At 34.1% G+C, this 24279-nt stretch overlaps 2 protein-coding genes across 2 annotated transcripts; one reads left to right on the top strand and one right to left on the bottom strand.

Moving 5' to 3' along the window:
* Nucleotides 1-3813: 3813 nt before the first annotated feature.
* On the bottom strand, nucleotides 3814-7917 carry SYTC (Calcium-dependent lipid-binding (CaLB domain) family protein). The gene is made up of 12 exons (XM_088517460.1): nucleotides 7807-7917; nucleotides 6610-6708; nucleotides 6452-6502; nucleotides 6258-6381; nucleotides 6044-6162; nucleotides 5845-5946; nucleotides 5648-5722; nucleotides 5481-5557; nucleotides 4988-5237; nucleotides 4476-4847; nucleotides 4230-4358; nucleotides 3814-4149 (listed from the first exon to the last, which is right to left on the bottom strand). Exons 1-12 carry the CDS (start codon nucleotides 7915-7917, stop codon nucleotides 4021-4023), a joined length of 1638 nt encoding a protein of 545 aa, XP_088373586.1. The 3' UTR covers nucleotides 3814-4020.
* Nucleotides 7918-19060: 11143 nt separating this feature from the next.
* On the top strand, nucleotides 19061-22313 carry LOC132186162 (phenylalanine ammonia-lyase G1). The gene is made up of 2 exons (XM_059599999.2): nucleotides 19061-19572; nucleotides 20431-22313. Exons 1-2 carry the CDS (start codon nucleotides 19226-19228, stop codon nucleotides 22178-22180), a joined length of 2097 nt encoding a protein of 698 aa, XP_059455982.2. The 5' UTR covers nucleotides 19061-19225; the 3' UTR covers nucleotides 22181-22313.
* Nucleotides 22314-24279: the final 1966 nt, after the last annotated feature.

Below are 24279 nucleotides of genomic sequence, written 5' to 3'. Positions count from 1 at the left end.
CTATAGTCTATTCTAATCAGACAAACGATTGGTCCACGGACCGCCACCGCCATTGCCGGCCGCAACATTGGCCTGCAATTGTCAACAATCTCCAACTTCTGAATTTTCAACTTTACCCTTCTATTTGAATTTTTCATAACCTAACCAATAGGAGGAGACCACAAAACGTCAGACCTCCTCCACGTCCATCGTCTTCAACAAAATAGCTTTATTAGAATATAAAGGTTAACAATTTTTTATTCAACTTAAGAATTTAATATGAAATTAACAAATTAAAGTTGATAGGTTTCTGACTCGTTTACTTAAAATAATTATCCGTGACTTGACACGCGAATATGACTTATTACGCATAAAAAAAGAGGATTCTAGAGCACATGTTGGGGCACTAATTGTTCAGTAGGAATCCTCAAGCTCTATCCAATGAGATACTGTGAGAGAGGAAATCTTGAAAGTTTGAAAAAATGGGAGAGGTTTTTTGAGTGGAAGAATTTGTGATAAATCTCCATTTGAAATGAGAATAGAGAATGACTTGAGGGTTGAGAGATGGAGCCCTTAAGCCCTACATGTACATGTGTAGAGACAGTGGCATGAGATATGTTGTTGTATGATCCTAATGAGGTCTCCTAGTCCCTCCCTCTAAGTGGAGTTCCCCCTAATCCCACTTTACTCCCTTCAAAAGACAACCTTTTAAAAGAAAATGCTGTGTCTTTTTGAATGCAAAAGTTATTCCTCTCCCCCACCCCCCCCACCCCAAAAAAAAAAAAAAAAAAAAATCAATACACTGACTCCTTTTGAGAGAACACATGCCTCACACAACTTGAGAGAGAGAGAGAGAGAGAGAGAGAGGGAAATAAGGGGTTCTTGGTTGCAATGAGTGGAGATCCATTAACAAAAGAATCCTGATGAAAAACCTTTGTGGACAGGGGATAGGATTCCCTTTACCACCTCTAAATTTGCCAGACTTTCTGGGGCAAGTCAACGAGAAAGCTGCCTGCTTTCCTTTTTTTTAATGGCTAAGGGAACCTCTCCTCTTATGGTGCCCCCCACTCAAGGGGGATGGGATGTCTTGCACTTGCATCTCACTGTACTCCATTAATTAATTAATTAATTACCCCACTCTCCCTTTTAAACCAATATTTTTTATTTTTTATTTTTATTAAAAAAAAAAAAAAAAAAAAGCATCAATATGATCTTATGAGTTATTAGGGTTTCTAAATGAACATTGGTGGTCTATTTTTTGAATGGGGGCATGCACAATGAAAAGAAAAAAACAAAACAAAAAAACTTGTTTGAAGATAGTGTGTAGAGAATCAATCTTGGTGGAGATAGAGATTATCCCAAGAACATTATATATATATATATATATATATAATGAAAAAGTTGTAGCATTATTTTCACAATATTCGTGCAAATTAAAGATGTTTGAAGCACTTTAAACCATGCATATCCAACAAATAAGTAGACAGTAGCTTTTGTTAATTATGATGTCACATGCATCCATCATCGGCAAGTCAAACCTAATCCATGCGTCCAGTGGGGTCCATATGTGATATGTTTCATTAACATCATATCCAATTTTGTGTATATGAAACTGTTCTCTAATCTCTCCTACTTTTACTTTGCTTTTTTTTAAAAGATAAAAAAAAAAAAAAAAAAAAAAAATTATGTATGTGTGTAGAAGGAATTACTCAGTCTATTAAAGCTAATATCTTTTTTTAGAGCTTATAATTTTTATATGCATTTTAAATAGGGTATGTAATTCTTGGCCATCCACAAATTCTTTTGGGAGTGATTTCAGCCACTTTTTTGGCCATTGGGGTGGAGGGGTTGCCGAAACCACTCCTGATTAGGGGTGTAAACGAGTCGAGCTTGAGCGAGCTTTCCTTGTTTGGGCTCGGCTTGTTTAAATTTTACTCGAGCTCGAGCTCGAGCCGAACTTAAGGACGAACCAAAAAATCAAGCTCGAGCACGAACTCATAATAAATCGAGCCGAGCCGAGCCAGTTCACGTGCTGGCTCCTATATTTAATTTAATTTATTAATTTATTTTTTTATTATAAATTTAAACTTCAAGTACTCTTAAACGGCTCAAAAAGCCAGCTTACATATGAGCATTTGCTTAGTCTGACTAGCGAAGTATGAAGCTTGAGTCAATACAGCAAGGCACTGGGTTTCGAAGAGAAAGGATATGCATAATTTTATTATAAAATGATGCTATTAGAAAAAAAAAAAAAAAAAATCAATTTTTAATATTAATATAAGAAATTATGTAAATAACTATCAATTCGAGCCTTATACGAGCTGCTCACGAGCTTAGCCGAGTCGAGCCGAGCTAGCTTCATTCAATATTCAAGCCAGGATTCGTGTTCACGAAACGCTTCATTTAATATTCGAGTCGAGCACGAGCCGAGCCCGAGTTTGCTCGCGAGACGTTTCGCTCACTTAACAGCCCTACTCCTGATAGTCCATTAGTTTGGTTGACGAAATGGTAACGGAGGTATTAAACTGGTATTTACCTATAAGTCAGATATCATATGTGATACAAATTAAAACCTAGGTGAGAAAAAATAAAAACGTGAAAACTTAGTTACTGAAAAGGTAATTAACCATTTTTTTTTTCAAAATGAGTTGAAGAAACTTTGTCCAACCCAATCTATCAAAATAATATGTATCCCTTGAGCATGTGAAAAATCACATGTTTTAATAGTAGAAACAAAGTTGAAATAAATTTTATTAAAAAAACATGTATATCTCAAATACTATTAAAAAACATACATTTCTCATATGCTAAAAAACACATATCATTTTTATAAATTAAGTTGAAAGAAGTATATACCCAGAATGGGCTTCCAATCTCTAAACATATCTGCTATAGCTGCTTGCGGTGAGGTGCGACGCACAACAAATATTCTACCATTATTCTATTATGATGGCGTGACAGTGTCAATTTACTATTGAATCAATAATTATTAAAAAAAAAAATTAAATTGAATTTGAACTATCACACTAACATAATAAGATAATTATGAAATATTCGTATTGTATATAATATAGCATTACTCTCATCACTTTGTTGATTATGGGTAAGTAGACCTAATCCATTCATCCAGTGGGGTCATATGTTTAATATCATGTCCCGACATTATGTACGTGCAAGTCTCTTTCTTGCTTTTTTTTTTTTTTTCCCTTTTAAATATCTAAAAAAGTTTGTACAAACAGTTTCTTCGATGATTGATCAAGGGTTTTGGATTGAATTATGAGAAATATACTCAGAAAAATATCATACTTAAAAATATACTCAGTAAATTCCATCATACAAGTGGATTTTGATTGAATTTCATACTATCAAATTGATCCAAATTCACATATTTGCTAGCTTATAGTTTTCTCTCCTTGGGCCTTAGCCAGTCTGCTTGTAATGTGGCCCAAGAAAATCACAAGGTGTCCACCATTTAACTTCTTTCAAGGATACATTGTGGATCACTCATATGAAGATCACAAATACTTAGGGTTGTAAATGAATAAGTTCGACAACCCCCCGCTCGTGTAAATTTGATTCAAATTCGTTTAATAAATGAGTCAATCCTGAACATAATATTAGACAGACTTGTTAAATTAGCTAAATGTAGAAACTCGACTTGACTCGACTCGTTTTTTAAAAAAACGCACACTCTAACGACATTTTCTACGATTTGGTTCAAAATCTTACTTTTAGACTGCAAAATTGCAGTGCCAAATGCATGAACTTTCATTATAAGAGCAAAAAATAGTAGTCCTGCATGCTGTAATACAATTTCACACTCGGTTGAGACAAAAGACAAGAAGTTAAAACGCACATTCAAACGACATTTTCTGCGATTTGGTTCAAAATCTTACTCTTAGACTGCAAAATTGCAGTGCCGAACGCATGAACTTTCATTATAAGAGCAAAAATAGTAGTCTTGTATGCTGTAACACAATTTCACACTCAGTTGAGACAAAAGACAAGAAGCTAAAACACGTGATGCTCTTGTCCTGAGTCTCAAATTGTCCTCCACCCTATCTCAACATGTATCACACCATTCTTGGAATTGATTAGATGGTACTTCTCATTGATGCGCCCATTATGCACAACATCATTAAGGTTAATCTCCACATGTCCCAAGGATTCCTATACAATGAAGATACATAATTTTAATGTTGGAAAAAACTTCTGCAGAAAGACCTGAAAAAAAGATGTTTTGATGATACCTTTGACAGAAAACTGATGCCTCTTCGCTTGCTCATAACCTCAACATGGATCTTCTCATGCAGAGGAGGCTCCTCCAGCATAAACTGGAATTCTTCATCCCAAATAGGGTCACGAGTTCTTCTCATCATCTAAACAAACCAAATTCAAAACATGCAGCAGTTGATTCAAATAACTGCAGAAAATGTGGTTACAAGAACTTGGACAATGACTAGGTATCTATCTAGACACAACTTGCAAAATCTCACCTTTGTTTTCTTCCTTTCTCCTCTAAAGAGGACCAAGGCATAAGGATTATTGTGGCGCTCCCCCTCTACATCCTCTGCTCCTTGGACAATAACAGAAAGTAAGCCTGCTCCAGCCTCTACTTCATTGTCAGATGCCCTACTAACTCCACTTTCCTTTCTCTCATATCTATCCAATGTCTCACTAAACTTAGAACTGTCTTCTTTGAAAGGAACAAAAGTCAGCTCCACCTCAATGTGCCCCCTCTTCTTATGGTTTTGAGGACTATTATTGTTTGTGTTCTTGAGCAATTCAAGCTTCAATTCCTTTGTCTCATAGGTTGTAAGCAGTTTCAGGGGAACTAACTGCATTCCCAGTACGTCGTGTCCGCCAACCTGCGAAGAACACAAAGAACGAAGAAAAAAGATTTGAAGTCTGAACCTGAATCCTCATCGTCAATGCAAAGCTCAACTAGGCTCAACTCCCCCCCACCCCCCCATTTTCTAAGCAATTGAACATAGAAACATGGCAAAACCTTGTCCCAGTCATAGACTTCAAATCGAAGAACTTGAGTCTGGGGGTCCTTCACAATAAGCTTGAACTTCTCATGCCACTCAGGATTCAAGTTGTTCTTCTTGATAGTGGTTTTCTTTGCAGGAAGGCTGTCTCCAGTCAAGCTGAGTTTTACATAAGGATCAGATGTTCCCACTATGTCCATCTTCAAGAGTTTTCGTGCTCGAATAACGTTCACATGTAGGATCCCCACAGGCTTCTTTATTGCCACTCTATTGAAAGACAAAACAAAATTATCAGAAAAGAAAGATTAAGGATAAATTGTTACTGTTACTTCTACTTTTTCTCACTTAGAACAACAAGCAGGTCATTGAAAGACATTTTGACAAACATGATGGTGACTAAACACTCAACCAAGATTTATTAAATTTCAAAAGTATATGTTTTCTGAATGAACACAATATATTAAATGACTGAATGTAATCAAGCATACTTTGTCATCTCTATAAACTCACGTTGAAGCATCAAGAACAGGAATTTCAAGACTATTGGGCCAGAGATAGAGGCTTGCAATTTGTTTCTTAATAGTTTCCTGCAAGAATAGTTGGGCAATTTAGATCCAATTTCAGACAATTATATCAAAAATCAACTACTACTGGTAGGAGACTTACTAGTGCAGCACCTGAACAAATCTATAGAGGCCAGGTATGGACATTACGTCCCCTCCCAATATCTTCATTCCAAAATCTACATGAGGCTGCAGATAATAAAGAAAAATCGTCATACCAGAACAATTCTAATCATTTCACCTCAAGTAAAAAGCAATAATATCTATTCACCTTTGGATGAAAAACTCAATTTCTAAAGTGTTCCACTTACCTTCTCCATCAAAGATACCACAATGCTTGCAAAACATGGAAAGGTAGGGACAAGAGGCTTCAAAGCTATCCGTGGTGCGGCAAATATTTGTAAATCCACCAACTGAAAGAATCATAGTCAAACTTCTGAAAAACAACAACAAAAACACACACAAACATACATTTCTCTGTTGAGAATTGTGTCTTTAGGCTCTTCTGACCTGAACTGTAATTTGTAGAGATAATAGTTTTAATCCCAAAACTATATTGGGATTGCCAACCCATCTGAGTGCCGGTTCCATGACCAGTTCCTTCTCATTTGTCTCAAACACTTTAAGACCTACAAAAGTCGTAAAATGAATCAAAATGAACAATAAAACAACTATTTTAATCATGTACAATGCATATAACTATTTAATTGTGGAATTTTCTCACCATATATTACAGGAGGAAGAGTTCCAAGACTAAGAGTCTTAAAATCAATAGCTTTAATCTGATATTTCCCAATGTAGTCTGCAAATATAGGTTGTGCCATGCTCCTAATCATACTACAAATAGCCTAGACATTAAAAATCACTCAGTCACAGGCTCTAACAAAAAGTTAAACAGATTATGAGGGAGGACATTACCTTATCAAGATAAGGCCACATATCAGAGATAAACTTATTTAACCAGTCTACCTGCAGCACAGTTGTGTATATACAATCAACACAATGAAATTTATTTGATTTTAAGAGCAACAGCAGAGAGAAGAATAGGATTTCTAAGACTGTAAGGCAGTACTAACTCGATCATAATCAGGGCTCTTCACCCATAGAGGAATTTCAGGAAGAATTTCTTGCAAAGCACTTGAATCTAACTCATGAAGTGGCCTGATAACTGGATCCTGCAACATTTAAGTAACATGAGTTATTGAAAAAAAAAAAAAGAAAGAAAGAAAGAAGGGAGTTGGTGCCATTACTTCAAGCGAATATATAGATAGAAGTTCAAAATGGGTTTATCTTGTTTCTCATTTTCTCAAAATGGAACAGTCTCCATTGCATTCACATGCTCATCACTGAGATTTCACAGAATGACGACATTTCTAGTTCATCTACAATATAGATGGTTCCTATTTCTTGCCTTCAAGAGAAATGAAACACAAAATGGAATCATTTCACTTCATTGAGAAAATCAAATGCACTGTAAACAGACAGATTAATGTAATTTACATCTGGGTTTTTTAATATTTGTTTTTATGTGTTATTAAAGTTTCATCAAAGAATTGAAATTAGGGGTTCCAATGAGGCAAAATTTTTGTACTTTTCATGAGGATGTTTTGTCTCCACCAAGAGCCATATGAATTATCCGATCAACCATAATCAATCAACCGTTTGACTGATCTGACAGCAGCATAAACAATTTCAAAGATATTTCCTTGACTATTAATTTAACACATAGGACTAGAAGGTCAAGAAAAAACCACGCAATGCATAGTGATCCTCCAATCAGATTTGAACAAAATACCACTCTAAAACTACTTTTCAGACAAAAGATTAAAAAAAACAAGGAAACGAACGATCATTACAAAGTAGAAGATTCAAATTCAAATATATTGACTCCAAAAATTCAATGCTTAGTACGAAATTATGAATATGGCCCATTATCAACTGAATATCTTGAAAAATCGGGAATTCACCCCAAACCACGAAAAAAACAAAAAAAAAAAAAAGATGTCCTAACAAAGGCTAATTGGAGGGCCCAATTTGGATTTTCCCACTATTTGCAATACAAGCAGTAATTCATAGAATCAGAGATTTTAGAATAAATTGATCCAAGTAGAAAAACCCAGTTCATTAAACTTCATGAGCAAGTAAAACATCAAAGAGAGATTAATAAGTTCGCAGCAGATTCTTCGATCATAAAAATAAAGCCAGTGGATTTAAATGCTTTATTTATTATATGTTCATAACAAAAACTAATAAGTAGCTAATATATATATTACCTCCACATCTTTGGGTTCAGAGTAGATTAAGAGGAAGAACCCCACCAAGAGCCCAAAAAGAATCCCAATGCCAAAACCAAGAATTCCCAACAAAGTGCTGAGAAATCCCATTTTGTAATGCTCCAAGAAACAAGCTACGGCAACTGATATATAGAATCAACATGATAAAAGTCAAGAAGGAGTAAAGAACATGAAGTGATCTTGAGAAAGAAAAAGAAGATGATTTTCCTGCAAAAGATTGAAGATTGGCAATAAGAAAATAAATATAATAAAAACTTACTTGGAAACGTAACCAATAAAATCCCATGAAAAACCGCCAAAACAGTGCACGTTTTTTAAACTGCTTCGTAAGAAGGAAAAGCCTGCTTCCTCAGTATTTATAGTCATCATCTCTGGCTGAGCTGTTCCAGCAATGCTTTGGCCAACCCAAATTGCTAGAAAATCCAAGGGCTTATCAGATTAAACTATTCTAAATTATGAGGTCATTTTATAAATTATAAAATCACAAAAAAAGAGAGAGAAAGTTTTCATCTTTTTATGACATCAAAATACTTTTTAAAATAAAAAACAAAAACATCCCTCAAAACACGTTGACAAGAAACAAATGACCTTATAATTTAGGGTGATAATAATATTTACTTAACTTATATAATTATATCTTACCAAAAAAATAAAAAACTTATATAATAATAATAATAATAATAGGAAATATTGTAATTATATGCTAAATTACATTTACTTAACCTTCGTGTCTTATATGCCACGTTAGCATTATTTAAAAATAAATAAATAAATAAGTTTTGTTTTAATAAATAAACCGAAAAATAATGATGGGTCATGTTAAGTAACTTTGCGCCCAAACTCGTATTAATTAAAGGGTAAATAATTATTATTTTAATTTTTGATCCTTCTATAATAACCAGAAGTTGGTTTAAGAAAAAGAGTTAACATAGGAAGTCCAAACAGACAACAGACGACAGATAAAACGGTTGTATGTCACTTGTATCTTCCAAGGCGGGAGGGTGAGCCTGGGGAAAAACTCAACTGGCGACGTCGTTTTGCCGTGTTATTCAATGCTGCGCCCATGTGACAAAATATTGTACAAATTTTGGATTGCCCAATGGGATTCGAGAACGTTTTGGTTTGTCTGAGAATAGATTTGTGTACCTCGGATACTGCTAACACCGATCTCACTCTATTCTTGGACAATGCTAAGGCCGACCATTACTTTATTTTTAACGTGATTATACTATCATTATCGTGTTCTTTTGGACAACGGGAAAATTCTTATTTAAAATAAATAAAAGAATACAAAATTTACTTTTTTTATAATTATTATTATTTTTTGGGTAAGAATTTAAAATTCTTCTTTGCTTACTTTGTTCAAAAGAACAACTTGGCACATCTAGATGAGTTTGCCAATTGCAGTCGCTCAACTAATCATACTTACGTGGGAAGTTTTGGAATTCAAAGGATCCATTTGCCATTTGTTCTCAAGAGTAGGTGCATTGCATATACCATCACCGGTAATTATGCATACAATTTTTAAAATTGGGTCATAGAAACTTCTACGACTAAATAGCATTTAATAAGAAAGTATGTGAGAAACACGTGCTATTAACAAGAAAACATGTAATTCTTATATTCTTAAAGGACACGTATCATTTTATAGAGACTGAAGTGTAGGAATACTTCCAATTTAATTTGTAAGAAATTTATGTCCTTGTCGCGCTATATGCAAACTGGATTGCTTAACTCTTAAGTAGAAGCCAAAAAACTGGATTGCTTAGCTCTTAAGTAGAAGCCAAAAAACCCTCTTACAAGGCAATATGGTGCACATTAAAATAATTTATAAAAATAGACAACTAGAATAAATTACAGCTACGTAGCCCAATGAAAGACAGCAACAGTACACCATTAATTGATTTTTTATATTATACACAACACCCACACACATATGACTATAATGTCATAATATAATCTTCAGTTGAACAAAATCATGACGTTAGACAACACCAAATACTGTCATCAACAAATCATAAACATTATTACAAGAAAAAAAAGAGAATTGGGTTCCTCATAGAGGTGAGTGGAGTGGTGTTACGGTTCGAGAAAAAAAGGAAGGTAAGAGAAAATAATTATGAGATAAAAATGTAATTTTTAACATTATACTTGAAGAAAAAAAAAAAAAAAACGCGTTCTCGGCACATTTAGAGAGACAAGTTTGCTGATTGCATTGGCTGATAAGCGCGCTAATCATAATTGGGTGGAAAGTTTTGGAATTGAAGCAAGAATTGGTTGGCGTTTGTCTTGAAAAGTAGGGCGATCGATGACATATGCATTTTGGCCGAATCCAATTTGATAAATAAAAAATTTAGCTTTGAAGCTGATTTTTCAATTGTCAATTTGGATGCATTGGTACGTGGCTGCTATTGCAGAAAATGATAGGCTGGATTACCATACAAATCATTTCTTAATTGAATAATTAATTTTTCGATCAATGTGAACGTACGATTTCTAAACTCACGTTTTCTAGTGAGATGGAAAAATCGCAGGCAGCAATCGAGCATATCTTGTACAAAAAGATATTGCACATTCTTCTTGTCTCTCACCTCAATTTAATTAAATATTGAAGAGTGCGGTCGGCATTGTGAATTTGTAGATTAATTAAAGCGGAAATTTCACTAAAGACCCCCGAACTTCTACCAATTTTAAAATACTCTCCCTAAATTTTAAAATCTCTCAATTTAGTTCCATGAACTTTCAATTGCTCTCAATTTATACCCCTCCGTCAAATTTTAAATGTTACATGACGTTTATACCCTTAACTTTTGTATAAAATTCCAACTTCCAAAACTTTTTTTATTTAAAAAAAAAAAATCAAAAATCAAGAATATTTTGGTCTTTTTCTTGTATTTTTAACGGCTAAAATTGACATAGGGGTCTAAATTGAGAGCAATTGAAAGTTCAGGGGACTAAATTAAGAGATTTTGAAGTTTATGAGAGGTATTTCAAAACGAGTGGAAGTTCGGGGGTCTTCAGTGAAGTTTCTCCTCAACTAAAAGTGCGGATTTAAACTAAATTGCATAAAATGCATGTATCGTTTGAAAATATGCGTTTTTAAAAAAATTAGGATTTGAAAACATAGAAAAACCAATATTTTCAAATTACTAGCAAAGATCGATGTTCATTTTTTAGAAAGCACGGTTTTAAAAGCCAAATTACGATTGTATCAAACCAGTGGCGGAAGTAGGAATTGACTTGAGTAGGAAAATTTTATTTAGTATATTTCTATAATATATAAAAAAAATATGATGCATACAATTTAAAATAAAAATACTTTATAACATAATATATGTATTCTTAATATAAAATATTTATCCTTTATGAAGTCTGTATGATCCATCATTTATTGGATGCTTATTCACTAAGTCTTGCTTCTTTTTTGGTCCACCTAAATTTATTACTCTTCAAAAACTCAACCCTGCAAGAGAAATTGTAGGAAATAGCACTAGAAGTAGCTCACTGATTTGTTGGTCAACGACGTTGATATATGTTTATATATAAAACTACTATTTTGTTACTAGACAATGAAAATTCTAGGGACCTACTAAACTATGAGCATGTTTAAGATTGATCGGAAAATATAACTTATGTCCGTAAAATTTTATTAGAAAGTTCTACCACTAAAAAATTGTTTAGGTATTTGGTAACTATGTTTTCTTTTTAAGTGTTTTTTTGTTTTACTATTACTGATGTTTAGTAACAAAATGAAAACAAAAATGCATTTAGAAGCAAAAATGACACCAAAAAAAAAAAAAAAAGATGTAATATATATATATATATATATATATATATATATATATATTTTATTTCACTTATAGCAACCTAAAATGGTTAATGTGATTTAAAAATTAAAAAAAATAAAAATTAATGGTAGTGTGAATTTAGCAATGTTAGGCTACATGGAGAATAACTTAAAGAAAAAAAAAAAGAAAAAAAAAAGAAAAGAAAAGAAAAAGAGAGGGTGATTGAAGCTTGTTGGCTGCCTAGACTACAAGTCTACAAAACGCACTATTTTCTCCATATGCAGCCACCTCCCCACCCCCCTCCCCTCTATCATTTTCACCCCCCAAGTAATTAATATTTTCACCTACTTTAAATAGACTTTAGCAATTCCCTATGAATCGGTCATCTAGATACTTCTATGCTACAAACCAATAACCCTTCAGAAACGTCAAAGAGAGGCGAGAGAAGATAGGGGCAAGACAAAAAGATGAGGAAAGCCAATAAGAAGAGGAAGACAGAGACGAGCCAAGAGGAGGAGGACGATATAACCGCGCGAGAAGGAAGAAGAGGAGTAGGGGCGAGGGCTTCAAAAATTAAAAAACTATCTTATAAAAAAAAAAAAAAAAATTCCAAATTTTTTGAACGCGGCGGACGCTCTGCACCGCCCCTAAGTATATCCGTCACTGTGTCAAACGCTTAATTGCGTTTTTAAAAAATTGTGTTTTGCATCGCAAATCCAAATGAATCTAAAATAATATTATAATAATGATATTTCATATGCTATCAAGGATTTTTATATATTTATTTATTTTTCTTCTAAACCAAGTGCTATAAAAGGTTATTATGGATTGAATCATTGATGACGTTTTCCGTCGAGTTTGGGCAACAATAAAGTCAATCTTCTCATTCTGAAATTATTACATTCATTTAAGAGTATGGCAAATTATTTCCAAGATTCACAATTATAAAATTAAGTAATTTCTTTAATTTCTGGTGCCTACATATATAGTTTTCCCCACCCTTTTATAGGGGAACTATATGAAGGGGCAAATTAGATGTAGCATATAATAATTAGTCAAAATGCCAACATTTTTTTTTTTTTTTTTTTTTAAACAAGTGATTTTATATATATTAATAATATTATTTAAATCTTAAATTACAATTCTAGATAATGGAGGGCCATTTATGTTAATTCTTTTTGTTGTCACTTATTAAAACAAATACATTAACATACAACTCAAAACACGATACACTCTGATACTTTTAAACGAAATCTCATTTTCGTATGATATTCATGATCGTCAACAAACATCAGAAAGTATGTCACTTTCTCAGAAAATGAAACAAACGAATTCGATATGAAATGTTTTTAGGATGTTTGTGGGACGGGGATATATATGTAGGGAAATGTTTCAAGAAAGTTAGAAAATTGAGTGCTTCAGATAAAATGATATCTGACAAATGCTAAATGATAAAAGAAATTTAGAATGCTTTTGGGAAAGGTGATAGCTGGTACTAATATTAGCTCAGTCAGGATTAACTAATTAAATCTTATTCTTAATAATGTTTTTTTTTTTTTTTTTGGTTGTAAAAAAGCTTAGTGTTCAAAGCCTCAAATTAGTCCTGTCGTCTTAGGGTCTGTTTGAAATTGCATTTGAGGGGTCTAAAAGTGCTTTTAACACTCAAAAAGTTCGTTTGAAAAAAAAAATATATATTTGTTTGATAAAAAAATTAAAGTGCTTCTAACGGTTCAAAAGGCTTAAAAATTTTCAAAAAACACTTTTGGCAAAAGTTTAAAAATGAAGTTTTTACCCAAAAACTTTTTTTAACTTAAAAGCTGTATCTCTCAAACACAATTTCAAACATGCTCTTAATGTTCACGAGCTCATCGCCTAACAATAAAACAATTGTCACATAAAGTCTAATATAAGAAGCCTCACCGTCTCCCTTTTGCCATTCTGGTGATTTTTTCCTCGTTTTGTAAATGACCTGTCGTTTGGTTTACAAAAATTTGCTTTTGCACTAAGAATAGAAAAAACTATAATGGAATGGCCATTCTTATTCTTTCGTTTTATTCATTGTAATTGAATCAATTTTTTAAAAAATACTCCACCTTCTATAATTATTCCCCCAAAAAACCCTTTTTTTTACACCAAAAAAAAAAAAAAAAAGGTGGTGATAATTAGTCCAGAACCAGATTCTGGAATAGCATTTCGCGATTCTAGGCCCATTCTAGGCTTGCCTGTGCTTCTTAATTAAAACCCCCTTGGGTTCAAAAATTTCTTTTATGAGCTCGATGCTATTATAAATGGGCCGGGTTTCTATTCGTGGGTCGTAATATTTGGTTTTGTTAGTGCTATTTAGCCTGCAGAACCCTCAATACCATGCACTCTAGGAACGAAATTGGGAGCCCAAAAAAACCCGAACAAGCTATTTTTGACCCGGTTTAGGTGCATTTTTTATGGGTTTATTAAGCCAATTGAGACCTATGTTGATGAGAGGCATGAATATAATATTATATATGTCAATTCTAATTCGACTCGTTTAATTAAAATGGTCAAATCCTTCAACCTTAACTTGTTAATTTCGTGTCAAATGTGTTAAGTTTTCAAATCGTATAAAAAATTATCAGCTATTTTTTCTATTAGTCGATCCAATCAAAACTACCTTTTTCCGGCCTCCCACTAACTTAAAATAGAAGAAATGATTAGAGTGGACAATTGAATAAAAAAAATAAAAAATAAAATAAAAGAAGACAAAAAATTATTGTGTTTGATTAAGTGAATGATTCTTACCAACTCGGTAGGTGGAGTTTTGATCAATTTTGACAATTTCCCTTTTTCTAATATTTATTTGGAGAGAAATGCTAAAAAAATATTATTGATTAACCTGATTTGGTTCTTATAAAGTGGGTAGGTGAAAAGTACCATATCTTGTTTTGATTAATTCAATGGTTCTTACTTGCGGGTTAAGTGAAAAGATTTCAATATAGACCATATGTTGGTTTGATAAATGTTTTTTTTTTGGATTTTTTTTTTTTTTTTTGACCTTTTAAGAAGAAGAAAAATAAAAGTATTAACATACAATTTCAAACACAAAAAACGCAGAACAACTTTTATTTTTATGGTATATTACAATTAAAAAGCCAAAAACATGCTCTAAAAAGTATTATCAAATAAGGCATAATAAGAACACTGATTTGATCTTAATAGACATTGGGCAATTTCTACTTTATAAAATGAGACATGATACATATATCATTTCATGATCATTCTCTCATCCCCATACTTTTCAAAATCATCAATGGATTTGTAAGGTAATTTTGAAAGTAAAAAGATGAGAGAATGACGTGAAAAAAAAAAAAAAGAATCTTATAGAAAGATTCTATAAGATATTAGAAAGATTTTGTGTTGGTTATATATATTAGAATATTAATTAGATAATTAAATCATACATTTTTTATGAGTTTAAGCTCTTGAGATAAGTAGTAATTTAATATAATATTTTATAACGAAGGTCTTAAGTTTGTCATTTATTTTTTATTTCAATTAAATATTCAATGTGTTTAAAAATCTTAAGTATCCAACAGTAGGCTAAAAATTTCATTATTGTTGTTCCCAATAATACTTAATAAAAAACAGAAGATGGGAATGCTCTCATACAATTCTCTGTTTTATGTTTCATATTAGATTTTATATATATATATATATATATATATATATATAATAAAATAAAATTTTAACGGTAAAATGAATAATTTTCATAGGTAATTCTATTATAGGTTAAATATTTTTGTCACTAATTCAATTCATTTAATTCGGCAAAGTTTAAATATTGATTATCCAATGCAAGGGGGGCCATGGGTGATTCAAATTGACTCTCTTAAAAAAGGAATTTCTAACTAAGTCCGTCGTTGGGAACAGGATCCTCTGCAGTCCATTATGGACTAGAGAATATCCAGTTTATAGTCAAAATTTCTTTTCAGAAATCCTATGACCACAAATGGGACACATATCCCATCAATAAAAATAATAATAAAATATTATTTTAAATTAAAAAACAAATTAATAAAAAATAAGAAAAAATAAGGGGGGTGGCCGGCCACCCCCATTTTGGGTAGGGGGTGGCACAAGCCACCTCCAATGTCCGGCTAGGGGGTGGCCGAAGCCACCCCTTGGCCAAGAGGGGGTGGCCGAGCCACCCCCAAGGCTCTTGGGGGTGGTTCGGCCACCCCCTGGCCGGACATTGGGGGTGGCTTGTGCCACCCCCTACCCAAAATGGGGGTGGCCAGCCACCCCCCTTATTTTTTCTTATTTTTTATTTTTTTTTATTTTTAATTTAAAATAATATTTTATTATTATTTTTATTGATGAGTTATGTGTCCCATTTGTAACTATAGAATTTTTGAAAAAAAATCCTAACCATGAACTGAATATTCTCCAGTCCATTATGGACGGGAGAGGATCCTGTTCCCCGTCGTTGTTAATGTTCTACTCCCACGATCTAATTCTAATTAATTAAGCATTAATTAAACGATAATTATAACCATTATCCAAAGTATAAGAATTTTGTGTTTAACTATGATCAGAAGTTGGGGCATGCTTCACCAACCCAAAGAAAACTAGTGCTGGATGGTTGTGGTGGTGACCATGACTTGTTAAGCTTTATTTATTTATTTATCGATCACATGGCATGATCTTGGCCGTACATTTGTAAATGAATGGTCACGATTCAACAATTGTAAGCCCTTACATTATCCTAATTATAAAGAAGTAATCTAGGGATGAACCATTAATAGCTAATTATTTATGGGAATTAAAGAAGATGCATGCAGCTAAATGTTCTTAATTACTATCTAGTTTTCTCTGATTTTTATTATATTTAAACCCCATAAGGTAATTATTGACGATAATTAAGTTGAAATTCAAGCATGAGTTGAGTTTTGGGCCTTTTGGCCAAATAGTTTGGAAGACATATTATTTAGGGAAAATTACAGATTATCCCCTTAAAGTTGACAGTGTTTTTTAATTTGAATACCAAAGTTTCAATTTTTGCAATCTATCCCCCCAAAGTTCCAAATTTTTACAATTTGACCAATTGTATCCAAACTTCCCATATTGCCCATATTTTTTTTTTTTTTTTTTTTCGCCATTTTTGCAACCCCAAATTTGTTTTTTGTTTTTTTTGTTTTTTAATAAAAATTAGGGGCAATATGAGAATTTTGGGATAATATTGGTCGAATTGAAAAAAAAATGGAACTTTGTAGGGGTGGATTGCAAAAATTGAAATTTTGGTGTTCGAATTGAAAAACGTTGTCAACTTTATGGGGTAAACTGTAATTTTTCCTATTATTTAGTACTATCTTTTAATTATTTTTTTCCTCTCTATAATGTTATTTTTACTCCATTACCACTCATTTAAAAGCATCTCAATAAGCTTTTCAATATATGACTCAAATCTTACTTCTGGTTTTATTTGTTGTGGTGTGGCTGCTCGTCGGTGACTCTGATCTAGCCTTTTTTGGTGTTGGTTCTGTTGTTGTACGTGTTACTTGCAACGACTCCAAATTCCATTCTAGAGTCTTTTACTTGTAGCTTTTTATGGCCACGTTGATTCTCTTAGTGCTTGTTTGGGATTACGTTTGAGAAATATAGTTTTTAAGTCAAAAAGAGTTTTTGGGCAAAAACTTCATTTTTAAGCTTTTGTCAAAAGTGCGTTTTGACGATTTTTAAGCTTTTTAGATCTTTAGAACTGCTTTTAATTTTTTTACCAAGCGAATATTTTATTTTTTATTTTTATTTTTTTTCAAATTAACTTTTTGAGTGTTAAAAGCACTTTAAGCCTATTAAATGCAATCTCAAACAAGCCCTTAATGGGCCAGGTCATTTATTTGACCTATTCTTGGTGGTTACTTTGTTACTTTCTCTCAACGTCTTTTTTCTGGTTGGCTAGGAGCTATTGTTTGGGTTACCTTGTAATTTTTCTTTTTCCTCTCTCCATATTAAATAGAGAAAAAAAAAAAAAAAATTGACTCTACTTCATCAATAGAAAATCCATGAAAGGGATATAAGCCTTTTGTTGTGCAAAAAAACAAACGATCACAATTACGGTTAAATAATGCGAGAACAATCACACACAAAATAACACTAAGATTTAAGTGTTTTTCTCAATATAAGGTATGTTCATTGGATGAGGCGATCATGAAGAAATTCATTATGAAAAAAATATGAAGTACAAAAATATAGTAGAGAGAAAATCACCTAGACTTAAAACTCCTATATACCCAAATCTCACTATCACACAATATAAATTATTTTCCAAAAGAATACAATAGACAGAAATACAAACTCTTATTCTTTTGTTAGGACAAGATGATGGTTGGTCCCTATTTTTTTTTTCTCACCCACAATAGCATCATTTATTTTTCTCTCTTGTTTTGGGTTCCTCGAAAACCAAGAAGAAAACAGTATTGGTGCTCTTTAATAACTTGCACTGCAATGCTCCTCAGTTATTCTCTCTTGTTTCCAATTGGGTAAAGCTAATAGCAAGCCGGCAAATTTTTTTTATTTTTTTTTTTATATTAAAAAATTTTAATTTTTTTTGTTTTGCCGGGCGTGCTGTCAATCACGGCCCGATTCAATTCATCGAAACTAAGAAGAAGACGTACGGCACTTCACTGATTCTCCTATTGTTCCACACGACTGCCAAAACTATAAAGGAAGCAATAAGCTGTGTGGCGCCCTTTTTACCTGCTCGCAATTCACAAAGGCCGAATATACACGCAGGGCTGGCTCAATGTATTTGGAGGCTTAGGCAAAATTTTGAAGTTCAACATTATTTTTTTTAATATTTAAATATTAATTAAATAATATTTATTTTAATAATAATATTATTATTTTCATTCTTGTTTCATGACTTTTAAGTTTAACTTCTAACTAGTTGCTTAAAAAAATTGATGTGGCAAATTGATGTGGCATATTTTACAATGGGCTTATTATATTGGAGCCTTATTTTAGAGGCCTTAAATTTTTATGAAGAAAAATTTTGGACCTTATTTAAATAAAAAAAAACTAAACCTTAAGTTAAAATAAAATTAAAAAAAATTTTAGGCCTTACTAACTGGGTCCTAAGCGACCGCTTGGCCATTGAGCCAGCCCCCTGTATAGACGCTATATATAAGATGCAATAGTTGGTCAAACAAAACTCCTTGGTGAAAAGTCTCCAAAGCACAGTAGGAAACGAAACCAACAGGGCCCACCCAATAAATGGGCACACCACGTCAACATCTTTAAAGTTAGAAGTGCTTTAAAAACCATACCGCTTTAGTAAAGGATAAGGTTAGTACTTGGTAGTCCTCAAGAGGTAGTTCAATTGATTTGGATTATATTTAATGAAATAGAGGTCACTAGTTCGAATTCTCCCTCCTTTCATATGCGGACAAAAAAAGTTGGTGAAAGCATTTCAAACCTATAAAGAACTCAGTTTTGGGTGAAAGCATTTCAACCCTATAAAGAACTCAGTTTTGGGTGAACCATCTCTGCAATATTTTCCTTCTCCAGCTTCAAAACTTTCATTCTGTTTTCATTTCTTTCCAAAATTCATAGTACTCCTTTACTTTCCTGTACGTGCAATGAAGATTTGCAGTATTAATGGTGGTGATCCCTTGAACTGGGGCGTGGCTGCGGACTCGATGAAAGGTAGTCACCTTGATGAGGTGAAGCGCATGGTGGAGGAGTACCGCAAGCCAGTGGTGCGGCTAGGAGATGAGACCCTCACCATATCTCAGGTGGCGGCCGTCGCAACCCGCGGCGGTGGCGATGCTGCCGTGGTCCAGGTGGAGCTCTCTGACGCAGCTCGAGCAGGAGTCAAGGCCAGCAGTGACTGGGTGGTGGAGAGTAATGCCCTCACCGCTGGTTTTGGTGCATCCTCACACAGGAGTACCAATCAGGGTGGTGCCCTTCAAAACGAGCTCATTAGGTAATTAATTAATTAAGTATCTAGCTAGATAAAACTTCTGTCGTGCTGGTCTTAGTCTAATTTCAATTGCATATTTGCATGTATTAATATTAAGTCTGATTTTTTAATAAATATTTATTACATAACGAGGAAGAAAATATATTATTTGGACGACAAAAATACCTCACTGTACATGGAGGTGGTTTGAGTACCAAAGTAGCTCCAAAAAAAAAAAAAAAAAAAAAAAAAAATCATTCTATTATATGTTAACATTATAATACATAATTACATTTTAATGAAAATATCATCATATTTTGTCGATTTTTTAACTAAATATTATTTAGTGTTCACGTGAAGAGTCTTTTAATATTCAATTTATTTATTTATTATTTTTTAATATTCAATTAAGTCTCAAAAATAACTTGCTTGAATTTTGGTTTGACAAAAGCTTACAACTTTTTTTCAACTTATTGATTAGAGACACTACAAAAATTCCATAATTTGGTTACATGTGAATACTGAGTCATTAAAGAAAACGTTACTAAAATGCGACTTTAGTGACATTTAAACGTTACTATTTTATAATAGTGACGTGGGAATCGTGTTACTATTTACACATCACTAATCTCGCGCAATTAGTAACATGTGAATAGTAACAGTTTTTAATTTTTTATTTATTTTTATTTTTTTATGGTAATAAGTGGATGTAAGAAACAAATGAAATCTTTAAGTGGCCGGTCAGTATAACTCAGCAATGGAAGTCGAACCAATTTATACTGTGAAAATTCCCTACAACATGATAATGAATCATTTGAATCATGTATGTTCATGCACCACAAATGTTTGCGAATATGTTTTCATGGACTGTTTTTGCACCAGATTCTTGAATGTTGGAATCTTTGGCAATGGCACTGAATCTTGCCACACATTACCTGATTCAACGACGAGGGCGGCCATGCTGGTGAGGATCAACACCCTCCTCCAAGGCTACTCAGGCATTAGGTTTGAAATCATGGAAGCCATTTCCAAGTTACTCAACCACAACATCACCCCATGCTTGCCACTCCGGGGAACAATCACTGCATCCGGCGACCTGGTTCCTCTGTCCTATATAGCTGGGCTTTTGACTGGCAGGCCCAATTCCAAGGCCGTAGGGCCCAACGGGGAGTCCCTTGACGCCACCAAGGCCTTCGAACAAGCCGGAATCAATGGTGGGTTTTTTGAGTTACAACCCAAAGAGGGTGTAGCGCTAGTGAACGGCACTACAGTTGGGTCCGGTCTAGCTTCCATTGTTCTTTTTGAGGCCAACATTCAAGCACTTCTCTCCGAAATCTTATCTGCAATTTTTGCCGAAGTCATGCAGGGAAAGCCCGAATTTACAGACCACTTGTCACATAAATTGAAGCACCACCCCGGCCAAATAGAGGCAGCGGCTATAATGGAGCACATTTTGGATGGAAGTGCTTATGTTAAAGCAGCTCAAAAGTTGCATGATACCAATCCCCTTCAGAAGCCTAAAAAAGACATGTACGCCCTTCGCACCTCTCCCCAATGGCTAGGTCCACAGATTGAAGTGATCAGGACATCAACCAAAATGATTGAGCGGGAGATTAACTCAGTGAATGATAACCCATTGATTGATGTGTCGAGGAATAAGGCTTTATATGGTGGGAATTTCCAAGGGACCCCAATTGGTGTTTCTATGGATAACACCCGCCTAGCCATTGCTTCAATTGGAAAATTGATGTTTGCTCAAATTTCCGAGCTTGTCAATGATTTTTACAACAAGGGGTTGCCCTCAAATCTCTCAGCAAGCCGCAATCCAAGCCTGGATTATGGATTCAAAGGTGCAGAAATTGCCATGGCATCTTATTGCTCCGAACTCCAATTCCTAGCCAATCCTGTCACCAATCATGTCCAAAGCGCTGAGCAACATAACCAAGATGTGAACTCCTTGGGGTTCATTTCGTCAAGAAAGACAGCCGAGGCCGTGGACATTTTGAAGCTCATGTCATCCACTTTCTTAGTCGCATTATGTCAAGCAATTGATCTGCGACATTTGGAGGAGAACCTGAAGAACACAGTCAAGAGTACAGTGAGTCAGGTGGCCAAGAGAGTCCTAACCACGGGCTCTAATGGCGAGCTTCACCCATCCAGTTTATGTGAAGAAGACTTGCTCAAAGTTTTGGACCAAGAGTATGTTTTTGCTTACATTGACGATCCCTGCAACACAACATACCCATTAATGCAGAAGCTGAGGCAAGTTCTACTGGAGCACGCGTTGAACAACGGCGACAAAGAGAGGGACTTGAGCACATCCATTTTCCAAAAGATTGGATCCTTCGAGGAGGAGCTTAAGGCACTTTTGCCAAAAGAAGTAGAGAGTGCAAGAACAGAGTTGGAGAATGGAAAAGCGGTAATCCCGAATCTGATCAAGAACTGCAGATCCTACCCGTTATACAAGTTTGTGAGAGAAGAATTGGGAACAAGTTTGCTAACTGGTGAGGAAGTTCGATCACCGGGTGAAGATTTCGACAAGGTTTTCACGGCAATGTGTGCAGGGAAGTTGAATGATCCTATGCTGGATTGTCTGAAAGAGTGGAATGGTGCTCCTCTTCCTATAATTTAAGATGCTTGCGTTGTGTTTTTCTTGTTTTGGTTTTTGTCTTTTAAGTTGTTTTTCTGTTTGTTTTTTTCCTTCAGTTTTTACATTAGTAAAAGTGCTTCCCTCACAAGCCCATTGTTATGGGCCATTGGCATTTGGTTTTTGGTCAAATCAGTTGAAGGTTTGGAGATGCATGGGCAAATTCATGGGGAGCCCGGTGATTCTAATTAGGCCAGCCTTAGCCTCAAAACCATGCACCCATTGGACCGGAAGAATCCAACTGAGAGCCCCATGAAATGAATATTGGACTTTGACCCTAACCAAACCCATCTGTAATGTGTCTGACTCCATACTGAATGGGCTCCAACTTCGGGGTCGTCCGAAACGGTTATATATGCCTTGTTTGTTAAACTACACCACATTTCCCTACACAATTAACTTCATTTTTTTTTTTTCCAAAAAAATCAACATAAAAACATTCTCACTTTTATATCACATCGTTCACTTTTTATATTATATAATTTACTTTTTATTATTATTCAAATAAAAAAATCACTAAATCACTACAAAACAAAATTTTTTCATTTTTCAATACCACTTTTTCATTTTCCTATATCAATCATTATTTTATTTTTTAATGATTTCAAATATTAACAGTGTCGTGGAGAGTTGTTGTTTGTCAAACACCCTCATGATTCTTTATTCATGAGCCATTTCCCTCCGACTTTGACAAGGGTGAAGGATAGAACTTGCAATTTTCTTTTAAGAAAAATTACTTTGGATTATTTTCAAGCATGGCCGGCTCATTATATAATGCTCTGAAATTAATTAACAGGTAATTAACTCTACGGTTTGTCTTTTAGCATTATTCCTCGAGAGATAAGACTCAAGGACCTCTACTCCTCGAAAACAAAGGATATTAAGCAGCAGAAAGTATTAAAGTTCTATAAACATTAATCATTACAATTTATAGCCAGAGTATCTACCAAAGATATTAAGTAGCTAAAATCACACTATACAAGTTATCATCTTTACATTAGATTCATGTTATACCTTAATATGCAAGTATACATCAAAGCTCCTAAGTCTATAGCATAACTCAAAAGTACTAATTACCATGAGTACCTGCCTAAGCTTGCAATAAGTCCTCAAGCATCTCCCGGATCGAATCCTTTAAGATAACTAGATGTTTCGCAGTAGCTATCTTCTACTAAACTATTTATAACGCATAGTTGTACATATAGAGAAAAATAGAAATAATATAAAGGTAAGTCTGACGACTTAGAGAGTATAAATGCATATGACGTACCCATCATTAAATGGTAAATTCAGTTATTTATAAAGTACACGCAATATTATGAAATGACAGTTTATCATAAATGTGATATAGATATTATTGACGTGTGGGTGTTTCTTTCACCTATTAAGTAATCAAGGCCCCCACAAGCTTTGTCCCATTCCTTTTGCTTTTGGTCTTCCGTAACCTACTTGGAATAGGAGAAGAAATCTCCTTCTCCAACATGTATTGGGAGAGTAGCCGACTCTGAGGTATTATAAAAGGGATATGAGCCTCTTGGAAAGATGTGCACAAAAAGGAGCACCGCATTACCATAGAGAAATAAGCCACAAGGTTTCTTCTTGGTTTTGGGTATTCAAAACAAGAGAGAAAATTGAGGGAGCAGCTTGTGTTTTGAGGTGCTGAGAGAGAGAGGTTCTGTTTCCTTTCTTCTTGGCAACAGAGAGTAGCAAGAGAAAAAGGAAAAGAAGCCTCGTGCCGGTGAGAGAAAAATAGAGAGACCAACTGCCATCTTGTCCTAGCAAAAGAAGAAGAGATTGTATTACTGTCTTTTGTTTTCTTATTTGAGAATAATATCGATTGTGTGGTAGTAAGATTTTGGTGTATTGGAGGATTTTCTCTCTACTATATTTTGAACTCCATCTTTCATAGTGAATTTTTTCGTGATCGTCTCCGCTAGTGGACGTACCTCACATGGAGGGAACCACTTAAACCTTTGTGCTATCTTGTGTGTGATTTATTCTCGCCATATTAAACGTAATTGTGATCGTGTTTTCTACACAAGTGGTACCAGAGCCAAGGTTCGAGAAATCAAATTGACGGCAAA

The sequence above is a fragment of the Corylus avellana genome, chromosome 6, assembly GCF_965113065.1.
Source record: "Corylus avellana chromosome 6, dhCorAvel1.hap1.2, whole genome shotgun sequence".
Classification (NCBI taxonomy): Eukaryota; Viridiplantae; Streptophyta; class Magnoliopsida; order Fagales; family Betulaceae; genus Corylus; species Corylus avellana.
The sequence above is the reverse complement of the archived record's forward strand: the minus strand, read 5'-3'. Positions and strand labels throughout refer to the sequence as shown.